General features: G+C 44.4%; 1 protein-coding gene across 6 annotated transcripts in view; it reads left to right on the forward strand.

The window, feature by feature from the left end:
- COBL (cordon-bleu WH2 repeat protein) overlaps window positions 1-18332 on the forward strand; it is a 318027-nt gene that overhangs the window by 131530 nt on the left and 168165 nt on the right. For all 6 annotated transcript variants that reach the window (XM_053468136.1, XM_053468135.1, XM_053468132.1 and 3 more), the window contains exon 4: window positions 8987-9215. In XM_053468136.1, the coding sequence (XP_053324111.1) occupies window positions 8987-9215 (229 nt within the window). The remainder of the gene's footprint in view (window positions 1-8986; window positions 9216-18332) is intronic.

The raw sequence follows: 18332 nt of genomic DNA on the forward strand, positions 1-18332 counted from the left end.
AATCCGAATGCACAAGTCTACAGGACAGTCTCATATTACACAGACCTATCCGGTGTCCCAGTAATAGCATTCCAATCTTGTTTGCATGGTTTTCTTGCTGGTCCCTGGAAGCTTTCCTTTGAACTAATGCATGACAGCAACTCTGAAAGATAAGGAGTGATTGGATATGACATCATATCCCAGTTCTCTGCTTCCCTGAAATCATGAGGAGGAAACTCTGCATGACCACTATAATAATAATCACAAATGGCTGGGACTTTTCACTCCCACTCATTTGGTTAACAGATTCCATTTTTATTGTTTTTTTGTCTACATTATGGTAAAGATTTTGGATCAATTCATTAAGCTATGAGGTAGAAGATAAGACAAATTCAACAATAAGCAAGCAAAAATAAAATATAGTTTGTGTACAGATAGTTTATATTATATGAGAACCTTGTCGCAGTCAGCCTAGGCCCTCCCACTACTACCTGTTTCTCCCTGCACAACCCTCACATCAATTGGGACACAGAACAGATTATTGCATGGGGCCCCTTCTGTCCTTCAAACTGTCTGTCTTACCATAGAACTGCTTTGGTGAAAAGTGTAAACAGAGTGCCAACGTCTTCCAATAACAAGGAATCCGAGAAACTGCCCCCTCATTGACCTTTTGGCCTGTAGGCATACTCCATGGTATTGTTCCACCTTGGGTTAGGCTTTTTTTAATGATCTATGTCCCTGGCAGAAGCCGGTTGTTCTGTTTGTTACCAAAAGGAGACCTCCACCCCTATATAGACTACAGGAGACCCAATAAGATCACAGTACAGAATACCTACCCTATTATCCTACTAGCCAAACTCTTTGACAGGCTTAAATGATCCAAAATATTTACAAAGCTATACTCCAGGGAGCATACATTTTGGTGTGCATCAGACACGACGATGAATGGAAGACGGCATACAACAACACTTCTGAGCATTCTAACTACAAATTCATGCCATTTGGTCTCTGTAATGCTGTCTTCCAGTTATTGGAAAATTAATGTTTCAGAGACTTCCTTGTCACGGTGCTGGATAGTCTGACCGACTACCCCCGCTGACTTGTGCTCCCTTAGCCTGGGACACTCTTTCCTGTTCCCAGTCACTAGCTGAGTCTCAGTGTAGGGTATAAACAAAAGGAAGACTAGTTTATTTTTCACATGGCATGATATAGCCAGCAAACATTAACATAAATCAAGATATTGGGATACATTGGGTACACAAACGCCCTCTCAATCTGGCTCCAAGAGACAATAGGGTCAGTAAAGGGATTAACAATACAATGAGGTCCTCACCTCCACTATGTCTGTAGTGGTGGAACAGGGGGGGACTGACTTAAATAACATATTAGTGCAACATGGGGGGTATCTGAAACAATGGCTTGTCACTCCCTGGTTGCATATCATGGCTGCCAGAGACAATCCCCTCAGCAAGTAATGAGACAGTATACTTCTAGGGAGACACATGGAAAAGTACCGTATTTGCTCGATTATAAGACGAGGTTTTTTTCAGAGCAAATGCTCTGAAAAATACCCCTCGTTGTATAATCGGGGTCGTCTTATAATCAGACCTCAAATAGGTCTGACTATGAGACGACTAAGATCCAGATCCCCCGCAGCTGCAGGGGACCTGGATCCTCCTGTCTCCCCACTTACCGGTACTTCTGAGTCCCCGGTGTGTAGCTGGGGCAGCGTGTAGATGTCTACGCGATTCGCTTCCGCTGCAGCATGAAGGAGGTGTGGCTAGCAGCGGGGGTTGTCTGCGTCCATCGCGCAGACCTTCCCCGACTGTCAGAGATCAGAGTTCCCCGCACCGGTGCTGCAATGGACGCAGACAACCCCCGCTGCTAGCCACGCCTCCTTCCGGCTGCAGCGTAAGTGCGTTGGATCTACACACTGCCCCGGCTACATGACAGGGAAGTTAGAAGCACCGGTAAGTTTGGGGGGGGCGGGGGAGTGTTAAATGGGGGCATAAGGCATTTCTGGAGACAGAGTGCTCTGTGAAATGCCTTTCAACCCCCTTAATGCCACTCTGCCTCCAGAAATGCCTTTTTAGCCCTCTATATGCCACTCTGCCTCCTGAATGCCTTAAACCTCCCTAGATGCCACTCTTCCCCATAATATGCCTTTTAACCCTCTAAATGCCAGAGTGGCATATAGGGTTATAAGGCATTTCTGGAGGCAGAGTGGCACATAGGGGGTCAAAAGGCATATCATGGGGCACAGTGGCATATAGGGTTAAAAGGCATATCATGGGGCACAGTGGCATATAGGGGGTATAAGGCATTTCTGGGGCAGATGTGCATAACTGGGGGGCAGGTTGGAAAATAGAAGGAAATAAAACCAAAATATTTTTCTCAATCATAGCTTTTATTAAAAAAATTGTTTACATGAATTAACATTTACTAGTAAAACTTTTTTCCTATAGGGTCGTCTTATATTCAGGCTTTTTCTTTTTTTCCTAAATTAATATTCAGATTTGGGGGGGTCGTCTTATAATCAGGGTCGTCTTATAATCGAGCAAATACGGTAATTGCAAAACATCATCTGTGTTGGCAAAGTACAGGACCAATCCCATATTAATATCAGCGCTCAACAGTCCTCAGCCTTTAATATTTAGGAAATAAATCATTAGAAACGGACCACCTTTACCCCCACACTGAAGTCTTTACAAGACCAGGGCCCATATTTGGTAGGGAGGAGGCTGGCTCTCTGGCCTCTCCAGGGGCCCCAATGATGGAGGGTTCCATCACATTCCTCCAGCAGTTTGTTGTTGTTTATCTGGAGGATATTCTGATCCATTTTACAGACATCACTACTCATCAATTCTGTGTGAAACAGAGCCTGCACCGCCTACGAGAACACCGGCTTTATGCAAAAGTGTGTCTTTGAGGGTGACACTTTCTAGGGTGCATTATACCAACCTACCAAAAGGGAGGCTGTTTGTACCTACAGAAAATACTGAAGCAATGCTATGAGTTGAAGTTGACAGGAGACCCTGGTATCGCACATACGCAGGATTTGGTTTCCAGGTCATTCTGGTGGCCAAAATGGAGACAAGGTGAGCAAAAATATGCCAAGGCATGTCATGTGCTGCAACAAAACTCCTAGGACAATTCCTCCCAGGTTGCTTCATCCTCCTGTGATCCATTCCCACTCTTGTTGTCGATCTGTCACCTTCTAAGGTATATATGACCATCTTGATGGTGATAGAAGATGGTGCCCCTCATTTCACTCCGAAAGCTACCTTCTGCTCCTGACTAAGCCTATGATTGTGTCCGATTGGGATAGTCAGTTTGTTAGAACTTTGGAATGTCTGTTGCTTTTTCCTCTGCCTACCATCCCTAATTTAATGGGGTGGCTGAGCGGGCCAACCAGGCGATGGAACAATACCTTAGCATATTCGCCAATGAGAACCAGGATAATGGTCTGAGCTTGTACCTCATGGCAGAATTTGTTAGAAATAACTCCCTCCAGCAGTCCATCCAGACATCTCACTCCTATTGGCTCTACGGTACCAACCCTTTGGCCTTCCCCACAGTCTTTGTGGATGCAGGGATTCCTGTTGTGTGTAAACACCTGGACAACCTCAGTCAAAGCTGGGGTCCATACGGGTAGCCTTGCTCAGGGCCTCACCCGCCACACCTGTTTAGTCAGCCTCTTTTTACACATTTGTAATTTTTGAAACTAGCTTAGCGCACCAACATTTTTCTTTTCCCTGTTTGCACATATTTGAGGTTGTTGGCTCCTCATTTGTTTGGTTGCAGCTTGCTATCCAGGGAGGAGGTTTAATTGCACCTCCCCAACACATTAATAAGGTTTTGGTAGCAGTATAAACTGCTTGTGTGCCCACTATGTAGGAGATGAGTGTAGGTTCTCACCCTATTGAGAGTGTGCCTTGACGTGGCGGGTGAGCTTAATTATGATTTGGCCAATTCATATTACCAAAACCTCTAATTTATATTATGTTTATATATTTGTTGCCAACTTTATTAGGGTGAGAAGCACAGACAGTTTTGGTTTTTTTTTATACATTGTACAGCCAATACACTGTACTTGGAGCATGCTCATACCTGTTTGGTAGGCCTCTTTTTACACATTTGTATTATTTGAGCCTGAGACTAGCTTAGTGCACCACATTTTTCTTTTCCCTGTTTGCTCAGGGCCTAGTTGAGACATAACCGAAATGCCAACAGGAGATGTTCTGCTGCCAGGGCCGGCCCTATAATGGGGCAGACTGGGGCAATTGCCCCAGGCGGCACTTTAGAAGGGGCGGCACTTTTTTTTTGTTTGTTTTTTTGAAGCGGAGGAGAGAGAGAGGGGCACCGAGTGGTTTTCACTTACCCGCTCGGCGCCCCTCTCTCTCCTCTGCGGGGAGTGTCCCTGTTCGGTCCCGGTGCCGGCTTGTAATGCAGAGCGCCGGAAGTGACGTCAATTTCCGGCGCTCAGCATTACAAGCCGGCACCGTGGCAGAGCAGGGAGACTCGCCGCAGGACTGTTTAAAGGTAAGTACCGGGGGGGGGGTCGAAGATTATGGCGTCGGCGAAGTTTAAAATGCCGTCCCCCCCGGGCGGCGTTAAGTCTTCGGCCGGCCCTGTCTGCTGCAGATAGCTTATGGTTTCCTACACCTTCAGAGTACCCCCCATGAAACTGGCACCTCGCTATATTGGCCCCTATGGTATCAGGAGGAGTTGCTTACAAACTCATTCTACCTTGGGCACTCCATATCCCTAAGGTATTCCTCGACTTACTCCTGAAACCCTTTGGTCTGTAATACATATAGCCCTGTAAAGGCAGTCATTTAATAAAAAAAAAGTTAAATACATTGTGGATCTCTGTTACCTCTGAGGCACCTTGCAATACTTGCTGCATTGGAAAGGCTATGATCCTGACTGTACATTTCTAATGTGCATAACCTTCGTCTTGTACCACTTGAGCCATCCAAAGTGCCTTGGTACCAGCCTTCCATGGGCCCTTGAGGGGCCTATCCACCATCTTTAACTACTGGGCATCACAAGGCTGTGGTTTCTAAGCATTTTCACCTAAAACAGCTTCTTGCTTCTAACTCACTTAGTTCTGATTTCCAAAGGTTTTCGTGTGACTAGCCTATTTAAACCCCAGTTCTCTCAGAAATCATTGCCATTGGATGGTCATACACTCAGTGTCCTGTACTTGTTTATATGGTTCTACTCCTGCTTCTTCTTGTGACCTGGCTTTTACAATTGTGTTTTCTTGCTTTCTGGCTTTGGCTCTGTTCCTGATATTCCGCAGCTCTTCTGTGATCTGATATCTGGCTTGTTTTTTACTATTCTACCACCAGACTCTGGGATCTTACTGCTCCTGTTGGATCATCGCTAGGCCTATGGGAAAGGTGGTTGTAGGGCGAAGCACTCCACCTTGAGACCAAGATTTCCTTGGCTCCCTGATAATCCAGTCTTTGCTTCAAGGTCGACGCTGGTGGGCTCTCCTCTTCTGTTCACAGGCTTTCTATGGGGTTCAATTTAGGGAATTGGGATGGCCATGGTATGAACCTCTACAATGTAAGTTCATTAGAGCAGGGCCCTTCTCACCTGTTTTTTCGGTATGTCATCGTATGTTACATACAAATTTGTATGTCCTATCTACCCTTTGTACAGCACTGTGGAATCTAATGGTGCTATATAAAACAACAAATAATAAAAATTGTGTGATCAGTAAACCATTTTTGTGTTGATTTTGATGTATGTTTTGGATCATTGTCCTGCTGAAAGATCCAACCACAGCCCATTTGACACTTTCTGGCAGAGGCCGACAGGTATTCATTTAATATCTGTTAATATTTGAGTCCCTGACGCCATGTATTCTAATAAAATGTCCAGGTCCTAAAAACATCCCTAAAGCTTGAGGTACTTTTCCATGTGGCTATATCTCTGTTTTTGCCAAACCCACCTTCTGGTGTTTCTGGTGTTTATTGCCAAAAAAACTCTATTTTGATTTCATTTGACCATAGAACCTGATCCCATGTGAAGTAGTGTCTGGTAAACTGAAGACAGTTGAGTTTGTATATGGATGAGAGTATAGGCTTTTTTTCTTGAAACACTTCCAAACAACTTGTGGTGATGTAGATGATGTTGGGTTGTAGTTTTGGAGACTTTCTGACCCCAAGGCGCAACTAACTTCTGAAATTCTCCAGCTGTGATCCTTGGAGATTTCTTGGTCATTGGAACACTCCTCTTCACTGTACATTGAGACAATATAGACACATGTCCTTTTCCAGGATGATTCATAACATTTCCAGTTGACTGGAACTTCTTGATTGCCCTGATGATGGAAATGGGCATTCTCCGTGCTTTTGTTATTTTCTTATAGCCTTTTACCGCACATAACAGCTATATTCCTTGGTCTTACCATTGTGATGAAAGACTAAAGGAATTTGACCTATGTGATTCCTAATATTTATACCCTGTGTAAAATATCAATGGGAATATACAAAAATTATTTTTTTTTCATATAAATTCATAGGGGTGCCAGTAATTTTCCTACACATATATTTCCATTGTATATATATTGCCTGATATCCATGATAGCAAAATATTTTTGTGTGTTTTTTTTGGAAGAAAATATCAAAGGGTTAAACAACAAAGACATTTTTTCACATTTTTCTTTGGCCTATTCATTGCTTTACCAAAGGTGCCAATATTAGTTGAGGGTACTGTAGAACAATTATAGAAACTGGAATTTGGGGAAGGAAAGTTTTGAGGGTAACAGTATTTTACAATGGTAACACTTGACCTTATAATGCCTTGATGGTTCACAGCCATTAAATTGAATATGTGCATCAATGACATACAGTTAATATAATAATTTTAATCAATTGCAGCATTCTGTCAGTGTTGTTGTTGTCGTCTCTGTTAACCCTGTTAGCACAAGATTACAGCAGTCTACCTTAGGGGCCACATGCTATAGAAACCACATTCCCAGGATACTATTGTATTTTAGAAGTGCATTAATTATTGAGCTCCACAACAGTATTGGCTAAACACTTCTGCATCATGGCACTAGGATTACCAAATTCGAACACGAAAATGTCTATAATATATTAGCATGTTAATTAACAGTTCTCCAGCCACCTGCATTGCAGCCATGGTCACACGTCGTACCCACCTTTGTAATATATTATGCCATTACTCTGGCAGATTTTCATAAAAGCATTAAAAAGGTTAACCACATATGTGAAAGTTTAACAAAATTTTCTGAATTTAAAGAAACATTTGTTCTCACTAAAAACACAAACATAGAAATTTGACACGCCACCACTGAAGAAATTAACTACCCAACCTAAAAACCTAATTTCAGCATTAAAGCAATTACCGTATTTATCGGCGTATAACACGCACTGGTGTATAACACGCACCCCCATTTTAACAAGGAAATTTGAGTAAGAAAAAATAAGTTTAAACTTGGAAGCTATGAACTTAATGTTGGAATAATGTTTATAACATTATAACATTTATTATAATGTAATAAAAGAAATAAAGAATAAAGAAAAAGCACAAAAAAAACTTAATCAGAATCACTGCTATCTGGGAAACCACACACACAGTAAGACACACTCAGACACACACACACACTGAGACACACACACACACTAAGACACACACACACACACACTAAGACACACACACACTCAGACACACACACACACTAAGACACACACACACACACACACACTCAGACACACACACACTCAGACACACACACACACTAAGCCACACACACACACACACTAAGACACACACACTCAGACACACATGCAGCCAGACACACACTTAGACACACACACACAAACACACTCAGAGACACACACTCAGAGACACACAAACACACTCAGACACACACACACTCAGACACACACACATTAAATTTATATATTACTCCCTACACGCAGGTAGGGTTTCAACTTCATATTTTAGTTTAAAAAAGTGCGTGTTATACGCCGATAAATACGGTAACTATAAGGATATGCAAGTTTTGTATGCGTCTCTACAGAGTTGTAAATCAGGAACCGTTTTGACCTTTTTTTTTTAATGGCAACCTTACATGGTACAGAGATGATGTGGTGTGCACAAACATATGTTGAGATGTATGTGTCTTCACGTGAACAGTCTATTTGTAGATGTCACTGTTTCCTCCTTCATACTGGTATTTACTGCTTGTGCTATAGAAAAATTGGCAGTTTTTGCACATACTCTGGCCAAAGCCAAACTGTTGTCCCTAAATCATAGTTACAAAATGTTGTCACCCTATTTCCTGTATGTTATTTGTGTGGATGTATGAGCTCTGTGTTTTGTTCTCATGTGAGTGCCTTCTCTGATTGTTGTGAGGCTCTCAATAGGTGGGGCTGCCCTAGCACTTTAAGGCCACTTGATGAAGTAACTAATGCGTGCACTACATTTTTATGCGCACCCTGGAGCAGCAGATCAATGGGGTACTGGGTATTCCCTAGTGAGCCAATGGCCAGTCCAGACCCAGCCCTCTGTCCAGTTAGGTTTTTGACTATTATTGTGTATTTTACATGACCGTTGTGATTACTAATTAAAATATTTATTTTTGTATAACCGGGTTCTGTGGGTAATAATAGGATACAGCAAACATATTTAACACATAGCCATATGTTATAATCTACTTATCACTGAATAATAACTGAGACATATTAGGTGCTATTCAGTATTCAGAGCACTATTCCTACTTACTCAGCAAAAACTGATTTTCAGCTTCTTGACTTTATACTTTATGTGTATGAACAGAAAGCCAACTCCTCTTGTTTTTTACCTGTGTCTCCTTAAGAAAATGGTAATGAGTCATTCGATCTGTATGTGAGGTATCAAGTAGAAGTAGGAAGCACATTTGATACTTTATCACACTGCAAACTAGCTACATGCACCATCCATTATAGAAGTACTTTATTTTTTCTGTTTTTACCCTCTGCAGAAAACTGTGAGGCTTGTTGTGAATTTCCTTGGTACCCAGAAAGCTGTAGTGAGAGTAAATCCTAATGTTCCCTTGAAGAGCATTCTACCAGCTGTATGCGAGAAGTGTGAATTTACTTATGAAGATGTTATTCTGCTGAGAGATGTAATTACCAAGGAGGAGCTGGATATGTCCAAGTCACTAAACGACCTGTGTTTAAAGGAGCTGTATGTATGGAACTGCAAACAAGGTAAGCATACATTGCTGTAACATCATAGATATAGTGTATATTACACTATCATTGTAATCTTGAATCCAAACATGACATAGTATGCGCTAGTTAGTGAACTAATATAAAAACTAGGCTCTGGTTTTAACTGTTAAAAAACAACAAAATTACTTATCGTTTGCTCCTAGTAATAGTAGGGTTTTCAATTTTTTTTTTTAGATTTATATTTTGCACCTATGAGGTTTTTTGTTTCTTCCATTTCCTTTATATGTCAGACATTCCTCAATTTTATAGTGTTCGGGTTGTGGGGCTATTGGAGTGCAAGGCATTTTTGGGTTGTGTTTTTGTATAAATTAAATTGACTAACAAACCTATTTTGTGTATTTTAATGTAATGAAATAATCATATACATGAATTAATGCTTTCGTAACAAGGTGAAGACACAACTTTCTGTACCCTGTACATCTAATAAGCAGGCAGTATATGAGGCTATATTATTATTATACTCTTGCCCACAATTGACATACCAGGCTCGTCATGGAAATGCATCCCCTTAACAACAATTGATGTTCCCGGTTAGTCGTGGGGTTAAACGAGCGTAGAACACAGCTGATATTACTGCAATGCCTCAAAAAATTGTTTTGAAATAGCAATATGCTACTTGTACGTATTGCCCTATAACTATAAAACATTGGGTATTTCTAAACACAGGACAAATAGCTGTTTTTTCATCAACATTTGTATATGGTAAAGGTCAGAAAAAGCCACAATTTTGCACAGTATTTAGTAAATTATATGATACGATCAAAATAAATTGTGTGGATGCAGTAAATAAAAAAGAAGTAAATTACAGCTAAACACAAGCTTAGCTGTTAAATCAGCCATTGTCACGAAGAGTACAAAAAATAAAATCAGCCATTTTCAGAAAGGGGTTAAAAATTACTTTATGGAGGGGTGTGGTTTGACAGCTGACCAAAATGGACGCTTAACTTGCTAGCTCTTCTGACCCACTGCACATATAATCTCAAAACGGCGATTTTTCGCTAAAAATGGGGAAAGATTCAAGGCTATTGCTACCCCTAAACATTCTCAGCCGAAAGGCCGAACGATACCTACCTCCGTGAAGTCCTTCTTTCAACATCTTCCAGATGCGGACTCCCGTGATTCCATGGAGAAGGCCTCACCACCTGGCAGTCCTGGTAGCCTGGCCTCGGATCTACCATTTGAATCCGGTCAGGATCCGCTGCTTCTACGGGTGAATCATGATGGAGACAATTGGCATGACTCCTTGAAAGATCTCCCTACTAAAACGGATCTTATTTCCATTATACGGGACGCCCATGCGCCACTGAAAGCGGACCTCGCAGAAATCAAACGAGACCTTCAACACATGGGCGACAGAGTCTCTCTTCTAGAATCTGACGCAGTCTCCACCCGCTCGGCAGTGGATGCCACCTCGGAGCGACTACACTTGCAAGCCACGACCATTGCACGTCTGATGCAGAAAGTCGAGGACCTTGACAACCGGGGCCGCCGCTCTAATTTGCGGGTACGGGGGATCCCGGAGTCTATTGTTGGGCCTGAGATTTCCACAGTGACCAGTGCCCTTTTTAATCGCCTGCTCCAACAACCTGATGATACGGTGATTAAGTTCGACCGGATCCACCGGGCTCTGCGACCTAAACAACCTGATGACCGCCCCCCACGCGATATAGTGTGCTGTCTCACGGAATACGCCATCAAGGATGCCATCTTGGCTGCATGCCGCAAGACCGGCTCCCTGGAGTGGGAAGGCCACGCTGTGCAAATATTTCCTGATTTGTCTCCCATCACACTTCAATATCGTCGGATGCTCCGGCCCCTTACCTCTGCTCTCCGCTATGCTGCCATCCCATACCAGTGGGGGTTCCCGTTCTCCCTGATGGTGCGTAAGAGCCCGGACCACTTTATTGTACGCCGAGCTGAGGATGTACCGAGTCTGCTAGAAAAACTGGATCTCCTGGCTATACCTATTCCTGATTGGGAATTTTCCTACCCACTGCCACCCAAAACCTGCGGTTTAGCGGCCCAGTTGCGTGATGGATCACTCATCCATCACGTGACTGGGCCGCTAAACCGCAGACGCTTTACGCTCTTTGCCGTTTGTTTGACCTTTATTAATAATTTATGTTGTTATTTTTGTTACACATGCTTGTACACATTCATGTCCTCTATCGGGCTCACGAGACACGGCTCCCGTAGCGTTTCTCCGGTTTGCCTTGCGGCATTCCCGGTTACTGAGGTCCGGCGTTTCATATTGGGTGTTGTCTACTCTCATGCCTTTCGTTTGTCCGGGCTTCGCCTGGTTGTGCCCCCCCCTTTTTTTTGCTTCCATTAGCCCTTAGTTTGTTTTGTGTTTACACTGCGCTCTCTCTCCTCCTCCGGGAGTCTTTTTTCTGTCTAGCCATGACGGTTGGGAGGTCTTTTCCTTCTCTTTTATTTTCACTACCGATCTCTGTCATGGTTTTTTCTTTACCGCGCTGCTCCTACCTGGGTAGCAGTGTGTAGGCACTAGGGCTGCAACTAACGATTATTTTAATAATCGATTAGTTGGCCGATTATTTTTTCGATTAATCGATTAATCGGATAAAAAAAATACATTATTTTAAATTGAAGAAAAATTGCAATAAAAAACATACAATTTACACTTTCATCTCTTTATTGCAATGGCCTCTCTATCTATTCACCTTCTTATTTTACTGACATAATAATAAAAGCTACAAGAACCCAAACACAGTGTTTCTCAAACTAGGTTTTAATACAAAGTTATTAGTAAATATTAATTCATATGTTAACTATTTTTCATATTTAATAAAAACTGAGAAAAAAGCCTTGTTTAATTTTTTTTATTTACCAAACTGCCCCCAGTTATGCACATCTGACCCCCAGCTTGCCACTCTGCCCCATATATGCCTTATACCTCTTATATGCCAGATTCCACTGTGCCCCCTGATATGCCACTGTGCCCCTGATATGCCTTATACTCCTTTTATGCCAGTGATATGCAACTGAGCCCCCTGATATACCTTTTACCCCCTGATATGCCTAATATCGATATGCCTTATACCCCATATATGCCCTGAAATTCATAATACCCCCCATACACCACTATAACTCACCCATACACCACTTTGGCTCCTCCCCCTCCCATGCACCACTCTGGCTCCTCCCCCTCCCATACGCCACTCTGCCTCCTCCCCCTCCCATACGCCACTCTGCCTCCTCCCCCTCCCATACACCACTCTGGCTCCTCCCCTCTCATACTCCACTCTGCCTCCTCCCCCTCCAATACATCACTTTGGCTCCTCCCCTCCCATACATCACTTTGGCTCCTCCCCTCCCATACATCACTTTGCCTCCTCCCCCTCTCATATACCACTCTGCCTCCTCCCCCCATACTCCACTCTGCCTCCCCCCCATACTCCACTCTGCCTCCTCTCCTCCCATACATCACTTTGGCTCCTCCCCCTCCCATACGCCACTCTGCCTCCTCCCATACACCACTCTGGCTCCTCCCCCTCCCATACACCATTCTGGCTCCTCCCATACTCCACTCTGCCTCCTCCCCCCTTCCATACATCACTTTGGCTCCTCCCCCTCCCATACATTACTTTGCCTCCTCCCCCTCCCATACTCCACTCTGCCTCCTCCCCCCTCCCATACTCCACTCTGCCTCCTGTGAACCTCCGTTGCTGACAAGACACCAGGGAGCCGGGTAGAGAGGCAGAGATTGGCGTATGGGAGGGGGAGGAGCCAGAGTGGTGTATGGGAGGATGGCTCCCATACACCCCTCTGACTCCTCCCCCCTCCCATACATCACTCTGCCTCTCTACCCGGCTCCGTTACTGACAGGCACTTTCACTGCAGCTTCATAGAAGCCTTAGTGTAAGTGAAGGGCAATAACGGAGTCTGTCTGTGCGATGCAGACCCCCACCGGCTGACATAGAGGATGATTACTCACCTTCACTTACACTGAGGCTTCTATGAAGCTGCAGGGAAAGTGCCTGTCAGTAATGGAGCCGGGTAGAGAGGCAGAGTGATGTATGGGAGGGGGGAGGAGGCAGATGGGAGGGGGGAGAGAGACGGAAGTGACAGAGCGGCCGACAGTGAGGAGAATCCAGGTCCCCTGCAGCGTTGCGGGGGATCTGGATTCTAGTGTTATAATCCGATCTCTGTTTGAGGTCGGATTATATAAGGAGAGGAGTTTTTCAGAGCATTTGCTCTGAAAAAAACCTATTTTTATAATCGATAAAAATCTATTCGATCGATAATGAAAATCGTTGAAAACGATAATGAAAATCGTTCAAAAACGATTTTCATTATCGATTATTATCGATTTTATCGATTAGTTGTTTCAGCCCTAGTAGGCACTACTTGTCGCGCGCGTTAGCGCATACATTACTCTCAGCTACTCTGGTCTTCTTACATACACATACACACTCACATGTTATACCCCATTCATATCTCTCCTCATGCCCCGCTTTGATCTTCACTCACATTCAATACTTGCAAAATGCAGTGGGTCACGGTGTCTGCTATTACTTTTTTCTTTTTCTCTGCTTGTCATTAGTTATTTTGATTATTGATGCTCATGCTGTTTCTGCTCCCCGAGCTGACCATCCTGGTTCATTTTGTGCCAGGTTTTCGGTTCTGTCCAACGTTTGGACTGTATGGCACTTTTCTCACTGGTGCCTACCCTGTGGAATGCCCACGTTTTGTTTTGATTTATGGTTCTCATGTTTACATGCGTATGTATGGTTTTTGCTGTAATGATGGCACGTGTCCTTTGCCCACTGGTCTCTTGATTCTCCAGGTGTCGTACTCATGCAACCGAACAAAGTGAAATTCACTACCCTTAACGTTAGGGGCCTCAATAAGCCGGAAAGGCGCTCTCAACTAATCCATTTCTTACAGTCTACTAAATCCAAGGTAGCTTTCATCCAGGAGACCCACTTCAGGGTCGGGAAGGAACCCAAACTATACTCTAAACTAGGGCTGCAACAACTAATCGATAAAATCGATAATAATCGATAATGAAATTCGTTGCCAACGAATTTCATTATCGATTAAAGTTGGCAACAAATATATAAACATAATATAAATGAGAGGTTTTGGTTATATGAATTGGCCAAAGCATAATTAAGCTCACCCGCCACGTCAAGGCACACTCTCAATAGGGTGAGAACCTACTCTCACCTCCTACATAGTGGGCACACAAAGCAGTTTATACTGCTACCAAAACCTTATTAATGTGTTGGGGGAGGTGCAATTAAACCTCCTCCCTATTAACCCCTGGACAGCAAGCTGCAACCAGACTGATGAGGAGCCAACAACCTCAAATATGTGCAAACAGGGAAAAGAAAAAATGTCGGTGCGCTAAGCTAGTCACAGGCTCAAATAATACAAATGTGTAATACGAGGCCTACCAAACAGGTGTAAGCATGCTGCAAGAAACCGTGTATTGGCTGTACAATGTATACAAGAAACAAAAACTGTCTGCGCTTCTTACCCTAATAAAGTTGGCAACAAATATATAAACATATTATTAATTAATTATATTAATAATATATTATGTTTATATATTTGTTGCCAACTTAATTAGGGTAAGAAGCGCAGACAGTTTTTGTTTCTTGTATGCGTCTTACTAATGAGATCACTAAATTGGAAAATACGTATAAACTTACCTTGGATCCTGCCCTCCAGGTCCAGTTGGGTGCTCTGAGGGAGAATTTGGCGTCTCTAGTGAACAGTCAGTCCAGGAGGCTATATCTCTTGACCCGCAGCCACTTCTATGAATCAGGGAACAAGGCGGGTAAGCTCCTTGCTAGGGCCCTGCGGGCCAACAGGGCTCAGTCCTTTATATCGAAGGTATGGGACCGTTCTGGTAAAGTCTACCATTCCACCCCTGATATAGCTGCCTGCTTTCGTAACTATTATGCCTCCCTGTATGACTTACCCCCTGCTCCGGGCTTGACACCTTCCTTTCGGGACTCCCTGCGACAGTACTTGGCTAAACATCTACCAAAACGCATTTCCCCGACAGATGCTGCACTTCTGGATGCCCCGATTGAACTGCCTGAGGTGGTGGCGGCCATCAAATCTCTGCCCAATGGCAAAAGTCCTGGCCCTGACTGGCTTACAAAAGCGTATTACAGACAATTTATCACCACTCTGGCGCCTCATTTGGTCACCTTGTTTAATGGCATGGCTAACGGGGACCCTCATACCAATACTGCCCACATTACAGTTATCTTGAAGCCGGGTAAGACCGCTGACCTCTGTGAAAACTATCGCCCCATCTCTTTGCTCAACACTGATATTAAACTATTGGCTAAAATTCTGGCTACCCATCTGGGACCCCTCGTCCCGTCGCTCATCCATCTGGATAAGGTTGGCTTTGTCCCGGGGCGGGAGGCGCGGGATAATACCACCAGAGTTCTTGACGTGCTTGCCCGGGCTGAGCGACTTAACACTCCGCTGGCTCTGGTTTCCACGGACGCTGAAAAGGCATTTGATAGGGTCTCTTGGCCCTGTCTGTTCCAAGTGTTGCAGTGCCTGGGCTTAGGTACGACTTTCTGTGCCTGGGTTTCAGTGCTCTATTTTAACCCCTCTGCCAGAATCAAGCTTAATGGATATCTCTCGGACCCGCTTATTCTGGCCAATGGCACTTGCCAGGGTTGCTCGCTTTCCCCTCTCCTTTTCGTCCTTAGCATGGAGCCTCTGGCTACTGCCATCAGGGCCAATTCCGGTATCTCCGGGATGCTGGTTTCGGGGGTAGAACATAAACTAGCCCTATTTGCGGACGATATGTTGGGGATCTTATCGGCTCCACTTACGTCTCTCCCTCATTTCCTTCGGGAACTAGAGACGTACCAATCGTTTTCTAACTACAAAATCAACTTGAGTAAATCAGAGATCTTAGGGGTTCACCTGTCAAACTCTGTTAAGAGGGAGTTAAGCTCTAGTTTTCCCATTAAATGGTGTGAATCCTCCCTTCGATTCCTAGGCCAGCAAATACCTGCGGATCTTTCCCTGCTATACTCCCTGAATTTTGTCCCCATTCTGCAGCGCGTCTCACAGGACCTGCATAAGTGGGCCTTCCCACAAGTGTCGTGGTTCGGGAGGGTTTCAGTGGTTAAGATGAATATCTTGCCACGGTTCCTGTACCTCTTTCACACCCTTCCGATTTTTATTCCCAGGGATTTTTTAAGCAATGCCACCGAGTTTTCCTAAAATATATTTGGTCGTCTGGACACCATCGCCTCGCTTTCTCCCATCTGGTTCGTCCTAAACTCAAGGGAGGCCTGGGTGTCCCACACCTGGAGCTGTACTACCATGCGGCCCATTTGCGTAGAGTGGTCGAGTGGACTATTAGGGCTCATAAGCAGTGGGTGACTCTGGAGGAGGACACGATCCGGCACCCCATACACTCTTACCCGTGGTTACCTGTTGTTCACCAATCTGGCGCGCGGCTTAAGCACCCCACCATTTCACCGACTATTCGTGTCCTTAAGAAGTATATGTCCAAAGGCTCCCTGACGTCTTCCCCTAATCCTCTTTTCCCCCTTTCTGATAACCCCGCCTTTGGCCCTGGATGCAGGACGGGCAGGGCAAAACCATTCTCTCCACTACATACTGGTGTCCTACGCCTGTATCATGTCTCTGACCATGACTCACTTTAACCTCTCCAAACTCTGTTAGGTGCGACCAGTCCGCGCCCACAAGACGCCTTTTTTTCTGCTCAATTACGACACTTTGTTGCCTCCTTGCCACGCCAGGCGGGATACCGCAGGCCCCTGACTGACTTTGAACGCTTATGTACCTCTAAGACGGAACCACCCCACTTGGTATCCACACTATACTCCATCCTCCTTACTCTCGAGTGCTCCACTAAGCCGTATTTCCTTGCCCTTTGGGAACGGGATTTCCCGCATATCTTGGGGGATGAGGACTGGGATAAGATTATCAAACTGGTTCATAAAGGCGCTATATCGAGTAGAATTCAGGAAACCTATAAATTGTTAATCCGCTGGTATCGCACCCCTCATGCTTTACATAAATTCTTCCCGGATGTCCCGGACCTCTGTTGGAGGTGCGAGGCTGGTCCCGGCACTATCCTACGTATATGGTGGACTTGTCCCTTGGTTGCACCCTTTTGGAGGCTTGTGGAAAAGGTGCTTTGTGAAGTTAATGATCCAAACTATGTGCTGACCCCTGAAGCGGCTCTCTTACATCATACGTCGCTCCCGGCCGCTGTTTATAAAAACTCTGTGACGTTTCATATTTTAAGTGCGGCCAAAGCGGTTATCCCTCGCTTTTGGAGGTGCCTTGACTCTCCACCAATCCAGTTCTGGATCAGCAGAACGAACTTTATTTCCCATATGGAGGAGTTGGTGTGGGCTTCTAGAGGTAAAGAATATTTGTATAACAGGCGCTGGTTCTGGTGGAAGGAGCTTATTTCTTCCCCTCGTTTCCCCGAGCTGCTCAAGTCGGCCTGATGTGTCTCCTGACGGACCTCTGCTCTACTCCCCTGGGTGTTCCACCTGCGACTCACCCCTCCCGTTCCTGGGTGTTCTCCTTTTGTGCCCCTCGACTGCCTCCCGAGTTCCTATATGATGTGTGGCATTGTGACGCGCGCCATCTCATTTCTTGTTTTGTTTATTATTTTGTTGTTTTTCTGTATTATTCTCCGTGGAATAACATATGCGTGTGCTCCCATACGTACCTTTTCCCCATCAAACGAATGGTATTTCTGAACCTCTTCTAGGGGGTCTTCGTCAGATACCTCCTAGCTACTGGGTATCCTGATTGCTGTACACCACTGTTTCGCACTATGTACCAACCTGGACTTCTGCCTTGTACCTCCTGACACGATACACTATGTTTTTTGTGTTTATTGCCTTCTGTACTACTGTATCGGTTATATTGTATCTACTGTCTCATTTTGATGTATTTTGTAGTGCACTGCGCCTCTGTACTTCCCATGTACTTTTTGGGATGTTCTCGGATGTAACGCATTGTTGTATATCTTTTTTCTATTAAACGGAGACAAAAAAAAAATTACTTTTTGCTTTACTCTTGCATTGGCTTTACAAGTCT

This window comes from Spea bombifrons, chromosome 5 (genome assembly GCF_027358695.1).
Source record: "Spea bombifrons isolate aSpeBom1 chromosome 5, aSpeBom1.2.pri, whole genome shotgun sequence".
NCBI classification, from domain to species: domain Eukaryota; kingdom Metazoa; phylum Chordata; class Amphibia; order Anura; family Pelobatidae; genus Spea; species Spea bombifrons.